General features: G+C 36.9%; 2 protein-coding genes across 3 annotated transcripts; one reads left to right on the forward strand and one right to left on the reverse strand.

Annotated features, from left to right (window-relative positions):
• The first annotated feature begins 112 nt into the window (after positions 1–112).
• Positions 113–10800, forward strand: Etfb (Electron transfer flavoprotein beta subunit). Its single transcript, XM_073073654.1, has 6 exons — positions 113–300; positions 1478–1636; positions 8270–8428; positions 8682–8762; positions 9505–9645; positions 10059–10800. The coding sequence occupies exons 1-6, from the start codon at positions 250–252 to the stop codon at positions 10227–10229; spliced, it is 762 nt and encodes a 253-aa protein (XP_072929755.1). The 5' UTR covers positions 113–249; the 3' UTR covers positions 10230–10800.
• Positions 10801–11002: 202 nt separating this feature from the next.
• On the reverse strand, positions 11003–22593 carry LOC140742691 (DDB1- and CUL4-associated factor 10 homolog). Of its 2 annotated transcripts, none has more exons than XM_073073653.1 (11): positions 22119–22593; positions 20107–20220; positions 19373–19742; positions 16299–16454; positions 16057–16116; positions 15372–15547; positions 14715–14826; positions 14241–14323; positions 13553–13798; positions 13175–13313; positions 11003–12958 (listed from the first exon to the last, which is right to left on the reverse strand). In XM_073073653.1, the coding sequence occupies exons 1-11, from the start codon at positions 22337–22339 to the stop codon at positions 12686–12688; spliced, it is 1950 nt and encodes a 649-aa protein (XP_072929754.1). In that variant the 5' UTR covers positions 22340–22593; the 3' UTR covers positions 11003–12685. The 2 variants fall into 2 exon arrangements, with proteins under 2 accessions (XP_072929754.1, XP_072929753.1); XM_073073652.1 differs by having other exon boundaries at positions 14709–14826.
• Between the last annotated feature and the right edge of the window lie 224 nt (positions 22594–22817).

The following is a 22817-nucleotide window of genomic DNA, read 5'->3' on the forward strand; positions in this document are numbered from 1 at the left end:
GTAATATATTTCGATTCGTATAATCGATTACGAAAATCGAGATTATATTGACATTTCGCTTAAACATTTCACATCCCTAACTAGCTAAGCCGACTGACAGACTGACAGGATTGAGTGACACTGACAGCAGACAAGTCCAACTGTCTAACATTTTTTTTTATTTCTTGGACTTCGTACTTTTTAGTTGAAGTTAATTCCTTTTTTGTTTTAATTAAGTAATTGAACCAGAAGAATCTATAATAATATAAAATGGCTCGTGTTTTAGTTGGTGTTAAGAGAGTAATTGATTATGCCGTGAAGGTAAGTGGTAAATTAAGTTTAGTACAAAGGTTAACTCTTGATAGAAATTTCAAGTTCAAGAAAACTTTTTAAAAATAGAACCACAATATAAGTTAATTTATAAACTCACGATAGCTTTTATACAGTAATTATTGGCTAAGTTTTGTTAAAATTCGCATTGTTAATTATTTTAGTGTCCTTGGGATCTATTAGTTTTATTTTATAACCAAAAATGTTGAATATTTTGACGACCTCTATAACCATTTTTTTATGAAGATACTTAAATGCGTTAATAAGTTAAATATGCAGTACTTATTACTACACATATGCTGTGATAATTAATTTCCAGTGTGTCTGCAGGCTTGGCAAATTCCATACATCTATAAACGTTTGGCTTGGCTTGGCTTGGCCTATGCTACAAGCGCTTGCAAATGTACATAAACTATAACAATGGATAGAGATCCATACACTTGAATTTGTATTGGTTTGGCAAGCATGCCAGTAGGCATAATAATTAAAAACAAGCCTTATAGGTATTGGTACGAAAAAAACTTTTTATGTTATGAACATATATTTACTATCAATCTACCAGTACCTAATTACGTTAGCGACAACCGGAGGACTTAAAAAAAACCAAAGACTATTTAAACTAACTTTAATTAATTATAAAATTACAATATAACTTAAACCTAATTATCATCTGACCGATGCTGTGTGTCAAATAATCATCATCATCAACCCATTATTGTCCCACTGCTGGGCACGGGTCTCCTCTCAGAATGAGAAGGATTAGGCCATAGTCTACCGCGCTGGCCAAGTGCGTATTGGTAGACTTCACATACCTTTAAGATTTTTATCTCTCAGGTATGCAGGTTTCCTCACGATGTTTTCCTTCACCGTTTAAGCAAGTGATAATTAATTTCTTTTTTTTTTTTTTTTTTTTTTTTCAATAATAATGAATTTTGTCAAATAATAATGAATTTTTATTAACTAATCTAAATCGAATCTAATAAATGAAAGAGATGTTGAAATGCTGACACGTAAGATGAATCGATCTGCATCTGGGTTACATGTGAACCGATGAACTCGGCAACGTCAGCGATCCTCCTTGTCGCTAGGCATGTAACAACCTCATGATACCCTCCTAATATTTTTTTGAAGAAATATTTTATATTTCATTTGTTTCTTGTGTATTCAGATTCGTGTGAAGCCTGACAAAACTGGGGTAGTTACTGAAGGGGTGAAGCACTCAATGAACCCATTCGATGAGATTGCTGTAGAGGAAGCAGTGCGGATGAAGGAGAAGAAACTGGCTAGTGAGGTTATTGCCGTCTCCTGTGGACCTACACAGTCACAGGTATACATGTATAAAAAGCGTAGCTCATAATATTTTCCCCTGAAATTGCATGTGTGCATTAAACTGAAACTTTAATTAAGTCAAACTGTATGTTCAATGTACATACATTGATCGGTGTTACTGGCATAGTAATGGCAGCAATTTGTCACTGGATGTCACTTGTCACATTGTTTTTCCCACCGATGAGATAGATGGCGCTACATGTATTCTGAAACGCGGTGGTGACTTGTCGTTGTAGCTGCTATAAGAGGCCAGTCAAATAAACTTTTGTGCTCTTTGATAACTTGTGTTTTATTTGGGTGCAAGAGTGCGGAGTTCCCTGAGTTACACCGGGTGTTTGAGTGTTCGACAGAGAGGTCTCTATGGATCCGATTGTGGCGTTTGTACATTGGTCCTTCGAGCCGGATCTATTTAAAGTTTGGACCGGACTCTGATTTTTGCGCACTTCGGCGGACTGTCAGCGGCGAAACACCGCTGAGCTGGAGTGCTACCCGGGGCACGGAGGGGAGCCATTGGTGAGGCGATACCAAAAGAAGAGCCGTTCCGGCGGACTAAGGAAAGTCCGGTTGAGAGCAGAATTCGTGCAAACAGGCGTTACCGACAGGGGGCGCCACTTGCAGTAAGAACAAAGGTTTGGCAGTGAAGTGCGAGTACATTAAAGTGATAGTGATTTATTCAGTGCAATATTAGACCTTATTAGTTGGCAGTTTTGAACTTAGAAAAATTCAGTGGTAATTTGTAGAACTTAGATAATTTCAAGTAGTGTTTAAGACTTAGAATAATTTCATAAAAAGTGTACTGACGGGGAATCCATGCCCGATTTTTATTTTTTTGTGGTATTTCTAAAACACTTGTAAAATTTTAAAATTTGTAATAACACTTAGAATAATTTAGCCTCAGTATAGTAAAATAATTAAAGTCAACAATGGAATCATTAATAAGAGTTCAATTAGAATGTAAAAGGAACATAGAAAAATCACAAATTAACTTTAGAAAATCACCAAAAGAAAGAATTACACTGGCTTATGTACAAACAAGGTCAGAAACATTAGAAAAAAAATGGAAAGACTTCATAGAAACACATAAAAGTATAATAGAAATTGCATCAAAAATAGATTTAGAAAAAAATACGTATTTTACAACAGATATATATGAAAAAACAGAAGAAATCTACATAGAATATAAAACTGAATTAAAACAACACATGATAAACTTTGAAATTTACAATAATCCCGTAGAAGTAAAACAATCAACCTTAAAGACTAATAATTTAAATGTAAAGTTGCCAAAAATTTCTTTGCCTAATTTCTCGGGGCAATACACTGAGTGGACCTCTTTTCGTGATTTGTTTTTATCATTGATCGATAAGAATGAAGCTCTTGATGATGTCCAGAAGCTTCACTATTTAAAGGGACATCTATCGGGGGAGGCTGAACAGTTGCTCCGACATACGCCCGTTACAGCGGCTAATTATAGGGTATGTTGGACTACTTTAACAAAGCGCTATGATAATAAAAAGTTTTTATCCAACAATATGTTAAAGCGGCTATTAAATCAACCTGCTCTTACTAAGGAGTCCTCTGCGGCAATAAAGGGTTTATTGGACAACACAGTTGATTGTTTGCAGGGTTTACGTACTCTAGGAATTGATGTAGACTCATGGGATGTAATTGTTATTTTTATTATTAGCTCCAAATTGGATTTTGATTCTCGGAAATTATGGGAATCACAAATTAGCCCATGTGATAACTTACCAACTTTAAATGAATTTAAAATATTTTTAGAGTCAAGGTTTCGTGCTTTGGAGTATTTAGATCCTAAATTAATTAAGCCAATTGTTAATAGGAATAATGTTAAAATGTTTCACGTTGCCTCTGAATCATGTATTTTGTGTTCTGGAGATCACAGGTTGTATAATTGTAAGGAATTTGCAAAGCAAGACACAGACTCTCGTCGCGAGTTTGCCCGCACTAATCATATTTGTTTTAACTGCCTAGGAAAGAATCACACTGTTTATAATTGCCGCCACTCAACAAGATGCCGTTTATGTAAGAAGCGACATCATTCACTTTTGCACCCCAAAAGCCTTTCTAAATCAACTGACAATGAGAAGTCAGTCGCCGATGTTGTTGCTGCAACATCTAGTTCACCAGTTGAGTCCACTAATGTTGTATCTTGTTTTTCTGATTTTCCCAGCCAGTCTTTATTGGCCACGGCATTAGTGGAGGTCAAGTCAAAGAGCAGAGCCACCGTAGTTTTGAGGGCACTGCTAGACCAAGGCTCTCAAGCTTCGTTTATTACGGAATCTGCCGTTCAGCTTCTCGGTTTGAAGAAGATTCCTACCAGAGCCCACATATCCAGGCTAGGCGATGAGGAGAGCGGTACTTTACCCTCTCGAGCGATGGTTGATTTTAGATTTCACTCACGTCTAGACCCTTCTTTTGTTTTGAGCACCAAGGCGTATGTGCTTAGTAAGCTTACGTCATTACTTCCTGAAAAGAGGATCGTTTCGGTTCCATCAACTCTCTCTACCATGGATTTGGCAGACCCATCATATGGTGTGCCAAATAAGATAGATTTAATTTTAGGAGCAGGCGTATATGGCCAGATTTTGTTGGAAGGTGTAGTCAAAGGTCCGCCGGGAACTCCAGTCGCTCAAAAGACGACTCTTGGTTGGATCCTTTCTGGTAATATACGCGATCCCGATCACCATGGTACTGAGAAGTCTTATAATGTAGTTGTAGGGTTGCATACTCAGATTAATTGCGATGACCTTCTGAAAAAGTTTTGGGAATTGGAGTTAGACCAAGAATCCTCACATAAGAAACATCTAACTGCTGATGAACAAAGGTGCGAACAAATATTTTCTGATACAACCATTAGAGACGAGTCCGGACGATACGTGGTCAAGCTACCTTTTAGACACGAAGACCCGTCTTGTAAATATGGCAACACAGAAAATATTGCTCGCAAACGTTTTTATGCTTTGGAAAAGAAGTTCCACTATAACCCAGAATTTAGAAATCAGTACTCAAATGTTATTCAAGAGTACATAGATTTGGGTCACATGGAACGAGTTCCTGATTCAGAAATTAGAAGGTCTGATGTTGTGTATTTGCCACACCATGCTGTATTTAGGAATGACAAAAGCACTTCCAAGTTGAGGGTCGTCTTCGATGCTTCTTGTCTTGACAGCAATGGTGTATCACTAAACAATGAATTGTTAGTAGGCCCGACACTTCAACCTGAGCTGAGACATATTATTATGCGATGGCGTCGCCATCCTGTCGCTGTAGTAGCCGACATTGTAAAGATGTACAGACAGGTTAAAGTATTCCCAGAAGATGCTGACTATCAACGTCTTCTATGGCGTGAGAAGCCAGACCTCGATTTAATGCATTTACGTTTGCTACGAGTCACATTCGGGACATCTTCAGCGCCTTATCTTGCTGTGAGAGCACTGCAGCAACTAGCCCACGATGAGGGAAAAGACTTTCCGATGGTCACCGAGAGTGTGTTGAAAGATTTTTATGTTGATGACCTTATGACGGGTTGTGAATCAATAGCTGAAGGTGTAGAAATTTATAAGAAGATGAATCAGATGCTAAATCGGGGTGGTTTCCAATTGCAGAAATGGTCAAGCAATAGTGAAAAACTTTTGAAGGAAATAAAAGAAGAATCAGGAATACAAGATAGTTTAGAAATTAAAACAGATGAAGTACTCAAAATTTTAGGTTTAACGTGGAATAGAACTACAGACGAATTTCAATACACTGTACAACTTCCTGAATTAGAAACTCCTGTTGTTAAGAGAAAGGTAATTTCTGATATTGCGAAGCTGTACGATCCTTTAGGTTGGCTTGCACCGGTCATAGTAACAGCCAAAATATTCATTCAAAAGATTTGGCTGACCGGTATCGATTGGGACGATGAGCTTCCTTCTCATTTGTTGGAAGAGTGGTTAGTATTTCGTAACACTCTTGGTCATCTTACCCAGTTTCGTATGCATCGGTGGCTAGGAACGTACGATAATGCGACATTGGAACTACAAGGATTTTGTGATGCATCCAATGGTGCATATGCAGCCGTTGTTTATGCCAGAGTAGTCGATTGTGATGGCGTCGTTCATGTAATTTTGTTATCTTCCAAGACCAAAGTGGCCCCAATAAAGCAAGTGAGTATTCCAAGATTGGAACTCTGTGGTGCGGTCTTACTTGCGCGGTTACTTCATGAGATCTCAGAAACCTTAGAAGTTACCAAGGAAAACGTCCACGCCTGGACGGATTCAACCGTTGTTCTGGCTTGGCTTAGGAGTCATCCTAGTAGGTGGAAGACTTTTGTGGCTAACAGGGTATCTGAGATACTCACTACTATGGATGCTCATCAGTGGTCACATGTACGATCCAATGACAACCCTGCAGATTATGCATCACGTGGCGTTTTACCATCAGCATTTGCAAATTTAGAGATGTGGAAGTCTGGTCCTGAATGGCTAAGAAAAATTCAAATACATTATAACAAAGGAGAAATGACACAAACAGAATTAGAAATAAAGACAAAAATATTTACAAATACACTTACCTGTAGTTCTGAAGATATTATTTCCAAATTTTCATCATTAAATAGACTTACCCGTGTGATTGCGTACTGTAGAAGATTCCTGAAACTTAAAAATAAAAGTAATTTTAAACCTAATTTAATATTTACAGAAATTAATGAAGCCTTATTAGCATGCATAAAAATATGTCAATTACAAAATTTCAGAGAAGAAATAGATAGCTTAAAGAAGACAAGGAAAATAGATAAAAAAGGAAATCTTACCTCACTGAATCCGTCATTCTGCTCGACCCAAGCATCCTTTAATGGGACAGTTGCCTTCAGCTCGAGTGAATGCTAGCCGACCTTTTCTCCATAGTGGTGTGGACTATGCGGGTCCAATTAGCGTTAGACCTACGAAGGGTCGTGGTTATCACTCCACAAAGGGATATATATGTTTATTTGTCTGCATGGCCACTCGGGCAATTCATTTGGAAGTCGTGAGCGATATGACTTCTCAAACCTTTATATCCGCTTTCAAACGCTTCACATCCAGACGTGGCCATTGTAGTGAACTGTGGAGCGATAACGGCACTACCTTTGTAGGAGCTAACAAGGAGCTAAAGGTCTTGTTTAAACAAGAAAGGTTCGGCGTATCCTCTGATATCGCTGATTGGCTTGCAACCAACGGCACCAACTGGAATTTTATTCCACCCCACTCTCCGAATTTCGGAGGGCTTTGGGAGGCTGGAGTGAAATCCACTAAACACCATCTAAGGCGTGTCATCGGCACTAGCACTCCTACCTTCGAAGAATTGACCACAGTGCTAGCCCAAATCGAAGCGTGCCTTAATTCAAGACCGCTCTCCTCAATTAGTTGTAGTCCGGATGATCCTTGCCCATTGACGCCAGGCCACTTCCTTGTAGGAGAACCTTTGGTACTTGTTCCCGAATCCGATTTTCAGAAATCCAACATCAGTACTCTCAACAGGTGGCACTTTACTCAACGACTTGTCCAAGATTTTTGGCGTAGATGGTCGCACGAATACCTTACACAGTTCCATCATAGATACAAGTGGTCACGCTGTATTTCTGAACCAAAGGTGGGTGATGTCGTACTGGTAATTGAAGATGATTTACCTCCAGCCAGGTGGCTCTATGGGCTGATTGTAGATAAACATCCTGGTCCGGACCAGGTGACGAGAGTGGTATCTTTGCGTTGCAAGGACTCAATCATTAAAAGACCTGTGTCTAAATTAATTGTATTGCCTGTCACAGATTGAATTTTTATGTATTATTAGTTATAGCTTTCCTTATAAGTTACATTTAAAGTCAAAGTGTCATCTAGCCCATCTTCAATTTATTTGATTTTTTGTGTGTTTGTATTTGCTAAATTGTATTTGCTGTTGAGTAGTTGATTAGCATAACTTTTACCATTGCTTTAGTCTAATTATTATTGGAGAAATTTTATACAGTCCTCTGGTATCGAAACCCCCTTGATTTTTTTGTGAATTACTTCATGGTGGGCGGTAGGATTAAAGCAATGTAAGATTATGTAGCATTTTGTATTAAGGAGATGGACGTACTGTCCATGGTGGGCGGTATGTTCAATGTACATACATTGATCGGTGTTACTGGCATAGTAATGGCAGCAATTTGTCACTGGATGTCACTTGTCACATTGTTTTTCCCACCGATGAGATAGATGGCGCTACATGTATTCTGAAACGCGGTGGTGACTTGTCGTTGTAGCTGCTATAAGAGGCCAGTCAAATAAACTTTTGTGCTCTTTGATAACTTGTGTTTTATTTGGGTGCAAGAGTGCGGAGTTCCCTGAGTTACACCGGGTGTTTGAGTGTTCGACAGAGAGGTCTCTATGGATCCGATTGTGGCGTTAGTACACTGTAGTACTTTTGTTCATATTGCAAAAGTTCAACCATTTTTGTAATTTTGATATACAGTATCCTGGTTACACTTAACTGTGTTAAGACGCATTGACCATGTTGCTTCTTGTATTTTTATCAATATACACAATTTGTAAGAATAACATCAAACATGTTTTATTGCTATGTGTAATTTTATGAAAATATGTTTTAGGAAACTTTAAGAACAGCTTTAGCTATGGGTGCTGACCGTGCAATCCATGTAGAGGTGGCTGGTGCAGAGTATGAGACCTTGCAGCCCATCCACATTGCCAAGATCTTGGCCAAACTCTCAAAAGATGAAAAGGCTGATATAGTTATAGTAGGAAAGCAGGTAAGTCTTGTGTAATTTTTATTCTATTATATGCATATTTTCATTTATTGCAATTTATTACATATAACTAAAAGTTTAAACTTTACTATGACTCTTTGATTTAAATTTTTCAAACAGTCCCCTATTATAATGAAATAAACCGAAATAGTACATAAAATAACCAAGAATAATGCAATGTAGGAATAATTTATAGAATTAATCTTAGATATAAAATTCTCGTTTTAAGATAAAAAATGTATATGAAATATTTCAGGCAATTGATGATGATTCCAATCAAACTGCCCAAATGACTGCTGCTGTCCTTGACTGGCCACAAGGGACCTTTGCATCCAAAGTAAGTGAATGTGATACTTGCAACCTACATTGTCATGTCATAGCTCAGCTCAGCTAAGAAATAGTGATGGAATTCTCTTATGCAACTTAACAGTTTTGGGAATTGCTTGGTCTTGATGACTTCTCCAAATCTTAAGATTTAACCCATGAGAAATTATAATTATATGGGTCCATAATGTCATTGTGTGTGTATGATCATCACTTTATTAAGAAAATTTACTAGATTCAAAATATAGACTCTGTTCCCATATATAAATCTGTTACTGTGTACAGCACGATAATGAGAATTAATGATAACCTCTATACAAGATAACAAATTAGACTTCAAAGAGTCTCATGTTAGCTAAAAATGTTATCTCCAAGTGATAAACAAAACTTATATTTGCAGTTACGCATTTTGATGAGATAAGATTCTAATCATACAAAATTTAATAGAAAAACAATCATGTTTCAAAATTATTATTAAAAATGGGTTAGGTATAAATGATTTTATTACAATTACATAATGAGTGGACTAATGGAAGAAGACTAATGGAAGGTAAGAAATAGGTGCAATAATACACATGTTTATGTACAACTACAATATTACTTATACACTTGAGCAAACATTACAGACTTGGAATTAACTCATAAGATCCTTTTTTTTTATACATTTATAACAGATATGACGTTTTGAAGCTTTTTACTCCTTGCTTTAAACCAAGACAACAATAATTGGCGACTACTAAGCATGATTTTCGTAGGTGGAGAAGAGCGACGCGGGTCTGACGGTGACGCGCGAGATCGACGGCGGGCTGGAGACGGTGAAGATCAAGCTGCCTGCTGTGCTCAGCGCCGACCTGCGCCTCAACGAGCCGCGGTACGCCACGCTGCCCAACATCATGGTAAGGAACTCAACACTCATTTGTTAGCTTCTTCTTCTGTCTGATTTTAGCATTGCCATATTTATGCTAATACCTTACTACATTATAAATATATGCTATGCTTTGAGACAACAGCTATCTTCATTCCATTGTAGTCGGATTTTTTAAATACAATTTTTCGAAATTTAGATTTAACATTTGGTTCTAGGGTTTTCTAGGAATATAATTCTGGTTTGATCAGAATGAAATATTTTGGTATACAAAGTACCTTTTAACTTCTTTCTCAATTGACACACACAATGCATCTATAATATTCAATTATAGATTCAAGTTAACATACATGTGGATTGAAGTGAATAACCAATACCAGTTCTGCAGTAAAAAAATATCTAAGCTACTGAAATGTTAAGTTATTCATACAATTTAACTTTTAGAAAGCCAAAAAGAAGCCTCTAAAGAAGATGACAGCCAAGGACCTGGGCGTGGACCTGGCGCCCAGGATCAAGGTGTTGAGCGTGGAAGAGCCGCCGGTGCGGCAGGCGGGCTCCGTGCTGCCCGACGTCGACACGCTCGTCGCCAAGCTCAAGGAGGGTGGACACATTTGAACAACACATTCAACACAAATACTTTATTTCTCTGTACAGATGTAAAGTTGTAGTGTCGCCGGGAGTGCTAATTTGCTAACTGTACAACTTCCATGTCAATTAGTGATTGACTTAAAATCGATATAAAATATGAACCACATACGAAGTTGAACTATACAAGTTATAAAAAAATCTAAGATTACCCTTAAATTGGAATTTTAATCTTAGTATAAGGATATTACTTTTTGGTGTTTGTTAAAATGTTGTTAATTGATAATTTAATAATATGAATTTGTAAGTCACCCTGCCATGAAATAGATCTTTTAAAACCTTTATAATCAAGAGTGATTATAATATTAAACTATTGAAAAATATGGTGCTATGGTAATCAATGGTTTATATTGATTTGTAAGGTTTATTCAGTTAGCAGTTTAGCGCTCAATGAATTTTATTAAGTGTACAAGTAGTCAGTTATCTGTTGTAGTTTACAGTAATTTTGTTGTTACATTGATTATAGTACAGTCTATTAAAAATTAAGTTTTACAATCAAAGCAACTAGAAAATTATTTCTACAATAAAATATTATAATAAATCCATGAGTTTTAATCGATATTTCTTACATTAAAACACTCGAGAACTTTAATGCTGCACATGTTTGAAGCCTTTGTCCATAGGTTTAAATAGACAGATACGCTGTGCTAAAATCGAAACCTGGTTTCGATGGTATTTCTCTATTATTTATAGTTCTTATAATTGATTTCTTACGATATTTTTCACAAAAATAAAATTTGTGTCCTCAATTTTAATTGTGTGAAACTATTATCTCATTGACAAATGTTTTGTGAGTCAGTGGTGTCACAATAGAATGCTTATTATATCTATCTATTTAAATTTATGAATTCCATATTCACTTACATTATTTAACACCGATAAACAGCTACCAGCAATTTACGAGCATATATCCTATTACATATTTGATATCGTGACAAAGATGTTGTAAATTCTGCATAATTATGAATCTTTTTTTAATTTAATACCTCAATTGATATTTAAAGATCAAATAGTCCCTTAATATATGTTAAATAACCGCATTTTCTGTATTCTAATCGTCAGTGTAAAGGCCCCGTCTAGTTAAGTATATGATTGACAGCGACTTGCAAACTATACATATAAACTATTCTATTAACATAGCCGGTTATAGGCGTAGCCAAGAGTCTGTAACACAGGAAGGTTCAGGTACACGATTTTACTTTAAAATAACGATAGTAAGATATTCAACTGCGTGAATACTATGTTAATCTGCTTAAATATGAAAACATGTCTAAGATACATATTTTTTTTGATAGAAATACTGTTACGACGATTTGTTTATTTCAATATGACCTAGTTGCAGAAAGCAAATATACATGGTAATCACAGTGCTGTATCTTAAAGTACGATACTTGTCACAATTTTAACGACGGATAAAGAAAAAGACACACCAATGCAGTTACTCATTTTGTATTATTAATCAAATCAAATTATTTCACATAGTTTCTTGGCTACGCCTATATTTATTTCTCTGCAACATTAATATCAGAGTTACATAGAGAAATACATGAATAACCACAGACTTCCAGAGTTACATCTAAGCTAATTAATAAAACATATTACTCAATCGAAATATTTAGGAATCTGTTGAATTACATCATATGACAAAATTCTTGGCTCGCAAAAATGACAATTTATTTTTATTATGTTATCATAATGGATGCAGAATAAAAATAATCGTAGAATCGTATTTTTACTTGGCATAGTTATTGATATATACATGTATGATATATTGATGTAGATATAAAATCGCCAAGACCAGGATTCTATGATGACTGGAACTTAAGTAACAAAATTAGGAACTCGAATATTGACATTAAAGCTACCCAAGGTTCGATAGTTGAAGCATTTCGTACATTCCATTAATATTTCGATGGGTCGTAATGGTATACATATCAAATCAACCACCTCCATTTTCACAAATCTATCAGTCATCAGTCAAACATTACAATATCACCCACAAATACGCTCACCGATAAAATGCTATGTACAATAAAAGGACAAACTCATAGATAAAGTCATATACTGAACTGATGAACACAGCAAAATAGTTTGATTAAAACATAGATTCTTAAAGTACATTAAATCAATAGTAATTCTAATTTTATGGTTCCAGTACCCAAGGACTGGACGAAAGATGGCAAATGGCGATGGGGAATAAAAGCCTCTTTGAATGCAAATATATCGTTATAATTTATACTACTATTAGGTTCAGTATTATCTTTTCTCTGTACGAAGAAAAAAATGTGCAGAAAAGTAAGTCTTATAGCAGCATCCAAATATTTATAATGCGAGTTTACCATCGGGTACCGGACGACATAAAAAAGCAAAAACAAACACACGTATTGCTTTTACACATTCCATAACCATTAAGTAACAGACTCGCATCAGTAGAGTGCCTCGCCGCTATAGGGCTCATACCAGACGATGCGGCCCTCGAGGCAGCCGGTGACGAGCAGGTGGTGTCGCGGGCTGAACTTGGAGCTGACGACGAGGTCCTGGTGCACGCCGAGGCTCTGGCCGACGTCCACCATGGCGGCGGGGCGCGCGGCGGCGGCGCACTGCGACAGCTCCGCGCAGCGCTCGTCCAGCGCCAGCAGCCGCATGCCGCGCCCGAACGGCGAGCACACCAGCCGCCCGTCCGCCGAGTAGCACAGCTCCTGGAACGGGGGCACAGGGTGATCGTTATAGTCGGCGCCAAAGTGCTAGTCCACTCTGAAGTTGTTCTCTGAAAGTCTGAGTCTGAAAGTCACAACAAGCATTTTGGGCACACTGGGTGGTAACCACTCCCCTATTTATTTCTTTGCGTAACTTAATGTTAAAATAAATTTATTATTTTAATTTATTCGTCCACTGATAATTTCCACAAAACTTACCTTAATGAAACCCTTGCCCTCGTTAGTTTCCTCCACGTAGTAGAGCAGTCGTTCGCGGTTTTGGCGAATGTAGTGACGAGTTTCGTCTTCCTCCGCAGGCGGGTCATTCGGCGTCTGGCCTGAGGATGACGGCGACGTACTGTGGATGTGTATCTCTTTGTTAAAAAAACATCGGTTCAATGTCTTAGGTGCAGTTTCTTGCGTCCACGCTGGCTAAGTGCGGACTCTTAGACTTCCCACGCCTTTGAGATTTTTCTTTAATACTCTCCGGCATTTAGATCGAACAGTTTAGAAAAAAAATTTCAAAAGCGTATAACAGAAACGGCATCTCTTGATATGTTACGAAAAAACGCCACAATTATTTCATGATTAGTTTACCTTTCCGGCCTATCAGATCTATCGTGTCTGTCGTGCCTGTCGTGGCGATCAGGCCTGTCGGGTCTGTCGGGCCTGTCGGGGCGCTCGGGTCGGTCTGGGCGGTCGTCGCGGTCGTGTGCGGGCGCGGCGCGCGGCAGCAGGCGGGCGGCGGCGCGCGGCGGGCGCGGGCGCAGCGCGGCGGGCGGCGCGATGCCCGTGTTGATGCCCATTATGCGCTGCATGTTGAAGTTGCGACCCACTTGGCCCCTGCACACCGAACACAATACATGGTTTACCTGAAGCCGTCTTATTTCAGAAGGGACAGGGAAGACTTAAAGTTTTCTTACTAAATTATTTTTGTACTGCTACTATAGTTCTATGCGACGAGTAGTGAATAAAGTAAAAAAATAGTTGAACGAAACATATACAAGAATATGTGGATTCATATGTTCATAAAATGTGCACTATCCTAAAAAGTGAACGTAAAGTTAAGTATTGTGATTATTTGATGGTTACAATATGTTAACAAGCACGAAAAACATGATTTACTAAACTCAAATAATTATAATAATGCATTAGACGTTAGATCCATGACTTCAGTACAATAACTAAATAGAGACATGTGCCTAACATTTTACACTCAAACTAAATAAGATTGAAAGTACCTTACAGATTATTACACCGAAGTTAAATAACAAATTCGACTCACCTACTGTACATGTCCTGTAGCATGCGATGCTGCTTGATAGTAATCGATGCCTCCCATACATCGTTTTGGATGCTTGAAATTCCCTAGAAAAAATAGAGAAATTGTTTAAAAAATGACATTATGTAATCTGTGATCTCAATCTAACCTAACGCAAATTTGTAAATGCGACTTTTTATCGTTATAGGAGTTTACTTAACTTACTTTAGAGAACCTTAGATACAAATCTCTCTCTAATTCTTAATATCTTTATTTATCCACTTACTTCAGTAAGTAAATCAATCCTGATTTACTTACTGAAGTCTTTTTCGAATAAGTCTTTTTCTTTGTTATCAAAAATTACAGTAATCCAACTGCAACGTGCTACTTTCGGCACTGAATATTCATTTAAAAGAGACGCCAATAGAAATCGACGATCGACATAAATATTTGATCGTGTCGATATCTTACCTAAGTTTTATACAAACTAACCCTTACTAGCCGAGAGTTGGCGTTCGCGCCCTGCGGGTCGTCGGGTCGCGGCGAGCTGGGCCCCGCCTCGGGCTCCGTGTCCTCGTTGCGTATGTTCCTTAGGCCTTCTCCGAACGACCTGCACAAAAAATCATTGTTTGAATCGATTTCAATTTGGGCAATAACTGGATTGTATTTTTTGTACTATGGTCACGTATTTTTTACGATCACGAATCTATGGCCAATTGCCCGCTTTTTTAGAAGAGGTACACAACATTAGGTTAATATACACAAGTATATGGGAGTGGGCTTATGAAGATTTTTGAAAGTGAAAATGTTAAACATTTAGAATTTTTAAATGTATGTTAATCTCAAACCTGAACTATTTGCTTCCCTATTCTAAGAGGAGACGGTTAAAATAGATAGTCAATGAATTAAAAAGAGAATGTGTTAGAGAGTATGAGTTGATCTTGGAGACTAGTATAATGGAGCATCTTTAAGATGTCTCCATTACCATACCCTTCAAGTCAGAACACAGCAGCGCTTAACACTGCTGTTATTAGGCAGAAATAGGTGTGGCGGTGGGACCCTGACGAACCACAAAGAGTTCTACCACTTTCCACCACGAAGGGAGATGATAACGGGCAGGAACAGGTTGATATAGCATGTGTATAAGTGTCTCACGGCGGCTCGCCGGCGGGCGGCACGGTGACCATGGGGCGCGGTCCGCGCGGGCGCAGGCGGGCGCGGCGCGGCGCGCGGCGCGGCGCGGGCCGGCGCGGCGGCGCGGGCGGCCGCGTGTCGCGCACCGCCTTCTGCGGCAGCGCCTCCGCCGGCTGGATGTCGTGGATGCACGACCACTGGGGACGATACACGTATTTATAATACACTTTTGATTTATTTAATTATTTCATTAAGACTCACCAACACAGAAAACACGATAACAATTCACAAAGATAACAAGTAGAAAATAAAAGGTCGCGTCCCCACGATTATAGGTGAGCACGGCATACGTAATAAATACACGCCTTAAAGGTTTAATATAGATACAGATTAATGTACAAATATTTAGAATATAAAAAAATATTTCATTTCAGTTTCAATTGGCGACTCCTCTGGTGTTGCAAATGTCCATAGGCGCCGTTGACTACGTAGGTCGCACGTCTGCCTAATCGTTAGGTTAAACAATAAAAGACACATAATTTGAATTTTCTAGAATATACATATGTAAATTCTAATCCCACCCATACAAATTTAACGTTTGAACCCGTTACAAAGCACTAAATTATTGTCCAAAATGAAATAAATTTTAACACATACATAGAATGAAGTATAGAAAACCAATGATAAAATTAAAAATTTTACTTACTTCCGATCTATCATCGTGACTTATATTTCTTGATAGTGCACTCCAACCTTGTGGATGAATCTAAAATTGAAAGGAAAATTCAAAATAAAATCGTTACCTTTCTTTCCGTTAGATAAGTTGCGAAATTCTTTATAGTACATTTTTTGTGTGTCTAAAGGCATATCAAAAATACTTTAAATAAATTAGCAACATAGTACGAGTATTACTAGATATTTTCGTCCCTTTAAAAATGCCCAAGTTACCTGTAAAGCGCTGACGACTTGAGCGTCATTTCCATCGGGGAAGTCTGAGACAAACTCGACTCGGTTCTCGGTGCGCTTGTCGTCGAACAGGTGGTCGTACATCGCCGCGATAGGTATCAGCTGCTGGCTCATCTGCATCAGTCTGTACAAGTTCGGCTGGAAGCATTCACTTTATCATCATCATCGTCGACTTTATATTTCCTAACATATTTAATAAATAACTAAAAAGTTCTGAAGGATATGTGAAGTCTACCAAAACGCACTTAGCCAGCGCGGTGAACTAGGACCCAATCCTTCTTATTCTGTAAGGAGACTCGTGCCCAGATATGCGACCATAATGGGTTGACGACAAATGACAGTTTCGCCTAGTGATATGAATTGATCTCTAACACTGGAGTTCCGGGATTCAAATTCATTGTACGCCCCACTGGGGACAAAAATGAGTTGACAAAAATGATCACTAAGTTCTAATATAGGAAGCTAAAGGTTATACTACTGGGCCGAACTGAGATCAGTTTCCCATAAATTGGAAAGGCGTACAATTACGTACCAAAACCTGTCCGCTTTACGATCAGGCACAGTAATAGTATCTGCGTGGTTCGAGCCTATGTCAATAACGCCTCGACCTTAGACTTAATAAATAAATTAGAACCAAAACGACCTAGCCTGATTGTTTACGTTTACCATAACAATTTGAGAGCGCATAATTAATTAGAAATGTATCAGTAACCCTGGTTTTTACCATGATTTTCTAATCATCCTTATCAATAGTTGATAAAAACACGGGCGTTGTCGGTCACGCGACCATTTGGCGAGACATTGTATTCTTCCGTTTGACAAGGACACCGACTTTCCAAGGGTACACGTAGGCGGATAATCGGCTACTTAATTTCTAGATCAGAAATTTGCATGAAAAGGACACGGCGCTCTTGGCTACTACAGCAATTATAGTAGATGCTAATGAATCCTAGATACTATAATTTACAATTTTAATTATCTCATTAATATATTAGTTGTAGTGGTGGATCTAGGGTTTAGTGAGTCCTGTTGACCCACCTGAGATTAGACTTTAAGTTTACACTAAAACCCTAAGACAAATAGGTACCCATTTTTTTACCCGACTGCCTAAGAAGGGTATTATTTCAATTAAGTTCAGTATAAGTAACTATTTTGAGAATAAAACAAAAAGAAAGACTACATGATTTGTAAATCCTAATATAAAATAATTGAGTTTTGGCATACATAATGATTAAACATACATAATACATAGTGATTAAAATCCTTAATAATTGAGATAAAGGAATAGGGATTCCGATAAAAAAAAGGTGAGTCAACATCAACATCATTGGCCATAGTCCACCGCGCTGGCCAAGTGCGTATTGGTAGACTTCACATACTTTTGAAAACATCTTTTTTAAGATTTCTCAGGCATACAGGTTTCCTCACGATATTTTCCTTCGCCGTTTTAAGCAAGTGATAATTAATTTCTAATATAATAAAATGTGAGTATTTTGCTTCAATGTCTACGCGTTATCAATAATTTTCATTCTGCTCTATTTGATGTTGTATAAGGTGTGATTGAATATGGACGTGGTACTAAAGGAAGTCTCATTCTCATTGTATTTCATTTCCTTATCACTGACCTCAAGGTAAGGTCTGCAGTGCTCGTTACGTGAACCAAATATAACAAATACATACATAAATAATGAGTCCATTTAATCAAACTTGTTTGCAAATTGAAGAAGTTTTGGAGATGAGTCGGTATGCAGTTTGTTAACCGACTTCAAAAAGGAGGTGGTTATCAATTCGGCCGGTATCTTTTTTTTATGTATGTACACGAATTACTCCGCCGTTAGTGGACCGATTTTAATAATTCTTTTTTTATTGTGTAGGGACGAGCTGGAAATTGGTCCCATTTAAATATGGTTAGAATCCTGGCGCTCATATTAGACACGCTGTTTACATCGTTATCCAACTAAATATATTGAGCGCCGACTTCACAAATATGTACTAAACCAACATTTATTTCAATTATTTTTTACTTTGTAGTGACATAGAAGTCGGTTGTATTTTTTGTTAAAAAAAAAATTTAATATTCGTTCACTGCTTCTTATAAAATTTTAACAAATAGGACGGGAAACATACGATTTATTGAAAGTGAAGGGTTTTAGACTCAAAGGGTTTCAATAACGGGTTTGCGAAAGAATAAATATTACAGCGCAAATAAGATTGCAATTTTAGAAAATAACAATTACTTATATTATAATCACAGATACGCGGAATTATCACATTATGACAAATTTATTGCAAGTGTAGCTGTTACCACATTGCCAGCCAAAAGCTTCTTCGCAGCAGGACTTTATTAAAAGCTCTTACGCTCAAAAATGTACGAGTAGTAACCAGCACATATCATAGCTATGCCAATGTTTAAATGAATAATATTTCAAACGTATGGAAATATAATAGATTTTTTTGGTTAGGTAATATTCGCATATTTTTCGTGTTGAAGTGATTTCGACAAAATGGTTCGGTACAGTTAAATAAGTACGAATAGCACCGGAGTAGTTAGTTTTACATACAACATAAAGAAAAGTTATAACTTTTTATGGCGAATCGTGTACGAATCTTTTCCACGCAATAGCAATAACATTTTATATTCATATAATTATTATAAAGTTATTTAAATGGAAATTCTGCCTTGAATGCGGATCTCGTATTTAAAAGGAATTCCTTATCTACTCTATCAATACCATTTATAAACATTTATGATATTTGATATTATAATAAAATGTGTGTTATATTTATTATTGTCTAAAGCAGTCGTAGGCTAGTATTTGAAACTTGGCCTCTCAATGGAGAGATCCGGGGTTCAAATCCCAGGTTCCCAAGCACACTGGATTTTTCAATTATGTACGTCCACTTCTAATAAGTTAATTATCACTTGCTTAAACTGTGACGAAAAACATCGTGAAACACCTGCTGAGGGATCTTTAAAGAAGTTCTTAAAGGTATATAAAGTCTACCAATTCGCAATTGCCCAGCACAATGGACTTTTGTCAATGAGATAAACTCACCTTAAAACCATGCAGATCTTGCGCCAGCGTTGTCAAATTCAAGTCATGCACGATAACAAGCAGCCCGCCGGTGGTGCACATGACCATCTGCTTGGCATCGGGCGATAGACGACACCGCATCAGCCCCGACGCGTGGAAAACCCTCTGATACACCAAATTGAATTCCGTATACGAATTTATATCCCACGTGTAAATACTGCCGTCGAGCCCGGACGTAACTAGCAGTTTGTCTTTTACTGAGAACTCTATATTCTTCACCCAATTTGAGTGACCGAGGAGGGATCGGATCTTCTTCTTTAAGTTCCTAACATCCCATAGTGCTATTGTTGTGTCGTCCGAACACGTTGCGAACATCCGCCCATCTAAAAACCTGTTGAATTGTTTTCTTTTTATTATTTACCTAAGTGACATATACACCAAAGTTTACTTTTTTAGCTGTTACAGCTACATCAATATTTATTTAAACAACCGCAATTTTCTAGGGTCTTTATTGAACATATAAAGGCCCCAGAAAATTATAGTTACAGTAAAAACAGATTAGCTATGGAAAACATAGCAGTATCAAATAAAAACATTAAAGAGACGTAAGTACTTTTAATTAAATAGGCCTTCTATTGATTCTACATTGATTTATGTATTTTTAAACCTTTTCAATCCTCATCCTCACTCAATGAAATAGCAAAATATAACTGTAATAAAACACCAGCCGTATTACAAAATGTAACATTACTCACTTGACACAGTTGACACAGTCTGAGTGAGCACCGTTCACCGAATGAATTCTTTGGTGTGTGAGGGGATCAAATATCTGGATTGATTTCTTTTCACAAGCTGCTACTAGCAGAGATCTGTAATAGAAAATTTGATAACAATAATAAAGCATATAAATTTCAAATTAGTGTTTATTTTTAAGTACAGTTGACCTAGGGGAATCCAACAATGGGTAGGATTTGTCGGACTTTATAGTACTGTAAAAGCGGACACTCCATGAGACAATACAGCACTTATTAACGATTTATTGTCAAGCAATTGGCATATCTGTTAAACATATGTCACGCAGCCTCATGATCAGTATAGTCTTTTCAATCATACATTGATACATACATGGGTTTTCTGTACACAGGGATTATCACACATTTACTTTGTATTATAAGTGGTAAACATTTTATACAACATGAAGTGGACAATAATTACACTAAAGTATATCCAAGCATAATTTAGATTTAGACAATGGATATAATTGTCTCCATGACTAAACCTCGCATCATCTACACGAAATATTGATCATGATATGTAGTACATAGGTTATTTTATGTTATGAATACAGTTTCCTATTTACCTAAAACTGATATGTTTTATAAATTGAGGTCAAAAGATAAGTTTAAATAACCAAAGTAAACAAGCTTGATGTCAGAATTTTTATTATTTACATTTTATTTATGAATGTCATTTAGGAAATCCCCATTATAAGTTATCACATATGGGTTGTAACTACATTTGGTATAATCTGTCTTATCCTAAATGTAGTTACAACCCATATGTGATAACTTGAGACATGCACAAAAAATCTGACTCAATTAGGTATTTTTAATTCTAGTGCTCGACACTTCTTTAAGTATGAAATATACACATCATTTTCTCTGGGTATTCAACCAAGGCAATATATTATGCTGTATTTTTTTTTTCTATATTCATATACATAACTCAAAATGGCCATTTTTTGAGTTTTGCAGTGTTATAATATTATAGAAAATCATCCTTTGAATGTAAATAGTTATACTGGTGTTAACAACCAGTCTATTTAATTGATAATTATTTTTTCTTTCATATTGTAAAAAAATATTACAATGGGACATCATCACACTTAAGTCTCAATACCCCACATGGGTAGTAAATTGCTATTTTAAATTAAACCATGTGATTGGAAAACAAACATCCGAGGGAAATCTTACGTACACAATTCGCTAGTTGGCAACTAGCAATAAAGTTATTCTGGCAGGCTACACATCAATTTCATGTGTTCCTTATTTTCTGGCCTTTCCAACTACAGTGGGCACTCTCGTTTTTAATTGTAATTACAATTAAAAACAAGTTACATGTCATTTTTATGAGGCAATAAATATTTATTTTATTTGGAAATGTTTTGTAAGAAACTGACATTGATAAGGAGTGAAGCTATGTGCACTATTTTATTTCTTCACATTTTAGTGCCTGGCACATATTTATTTGTCAGCATCAATTGCCAGCTTACTGTGTGCAGATAATGCATTTACTATACTATAAATTATTACTATAAATATTTATTGCTATAAATTCCAAGGAATTATTTTTTATTTGTTGTAATTGAACTGCCCTGCCTTTACACTATAATATCAGTTTAAACATGAACTTTCAACCTAAAATAGGCATCATAATTTTAATGTTTCTTATTTATGTAAAACTCAATAATACACCTAAAAAGTTCTCTATATTCTGATATGCTTCAAATTGTAATGTAATCACTAACTTTTGATATTAATTTAATATATTATTTTTAATTTTAGATATTTTTTTTTGCCTTCAAACACTTTAAGACTGTTAAATTAAATTAAAGAAACATGTTGCTGATTAGATATAGGTATACATCACATGCTGATATGTTCCAATTATGTGAGGTGCGAAAACTGTTACTAACTGATAATAAACAAAATTTCACTTTAAAAGGGATTGTAAATGTTAAGCACTGAAGGTCAACTGGTGCACTTACCCTTCCGGGGAGAATTCAAGGTTGAATACTCCTCCAGTGGGAAGATTGTTGGCTGTCTCATAATCCCAGGATGCGATGGGCCTCATGCCGCAGTACAGGCTCCGGGCCATGGCGTCACCCGCTCCCACTGGCGTCGGGAAACCCGTCTCGCGTCGAATCAGCCGGTACGGGCTGAACGCTGAATACCTCGCCATAAACGTTGCCCTATCCGTGCTGCCCATTTTGGTTCGAATAATACTAATCTCTAATAACTTAAGTAACACGAATCTGTGGTATTTAAGTACGCGACATAGCAGTGATTAAACGCATATATCAGTGATTTTACCAAGTTCAAGACATTTTCCGAAATTTTACGGTGATTTAGTGTAAATGTAACTTTTACCGAGCCTGACACGCGCTGGCTGATCAAAATTTATAGAAAACACAGAACACAGACCACAAAGTCGGATTGGGTAATAAAATAAATGTCAACAAAAAATCAATACACCTGGCTGTCATTGACACTGACGGCGCCGTTCCATTTCACAAATCTATATTAAGTTTTATATACTCAAGAAATACTAATAATAATAGTCTTTATTTTATTTCATTGTATTTAAAAATTAAGTTTTATTATTTTATGCCACATTATATCCCCTTCCTTTATATTTAAATAAAGATATCAATGGCCTCTGTCAGCAGAAATCATGCTAGAACAGC

The sequence above is a fragment of the Epargyreus clarus genome, unplaced genomic scaffold (assembly GCF_041222505.1).
Source record: "Epargyreus clarus isolate Ecla_fem2 unplaced genomic scaffold, WU_Ecla_fem_2.2 ptg000006l, whole genome shotgun sequence".
In the NCBI taxonomy this organism is placed as follows: domain Eukaryota; kingdom Metazoa; phylum Arthropoda; class Insecta; order Lepidoptera; family Hesperiidae; genus Epargyreus; species Epargyreus clarus.

Coding starts and splice junctions, on each gene's coding strand:
- Etfb (XM_073073654.1), top strand. CDS start 250: ATGGCTCGTGTTTTAGTTGGTGTTAAGAGAGTAATTGATTATGCCGTG. Junction 8,429..8,681: donor TAGTTATAGTAGGAAAGCAG/GTAAGTCTTGTG, acceptor GAAATATTTCAG/GCAATTGATGATGATTCCAA. Junction 8,763..9,504: donor AAGGGACCTTTGCATCCAAA/GTAAGTGAATGT, acceptor TGATTTTCGTAG/GTGGAGAAGAGCGACGCGGG.
- LOC140742691 (XM_073073652.1), bottom strand. CDS start 22,339: ATGGGCAGCACGGATAGGGCAACGTTTATGGCGAGGTATTCAGCGTTC. Junction 20,221..22,118: donor CTTGAATTCTCCCCGGAAGG/GTAAGTGCACCA, acceptor TTTCTATTACAG/ATCTCTGCTAGTAGCAGCTT. Junction 14,324..14,708: donor CCAACTCTCGGCTAGTAAGG/GTTAGTTTGTAT, acceptor TATTTTTTCTAG/GGAATTTCAAGCATCCAAAA.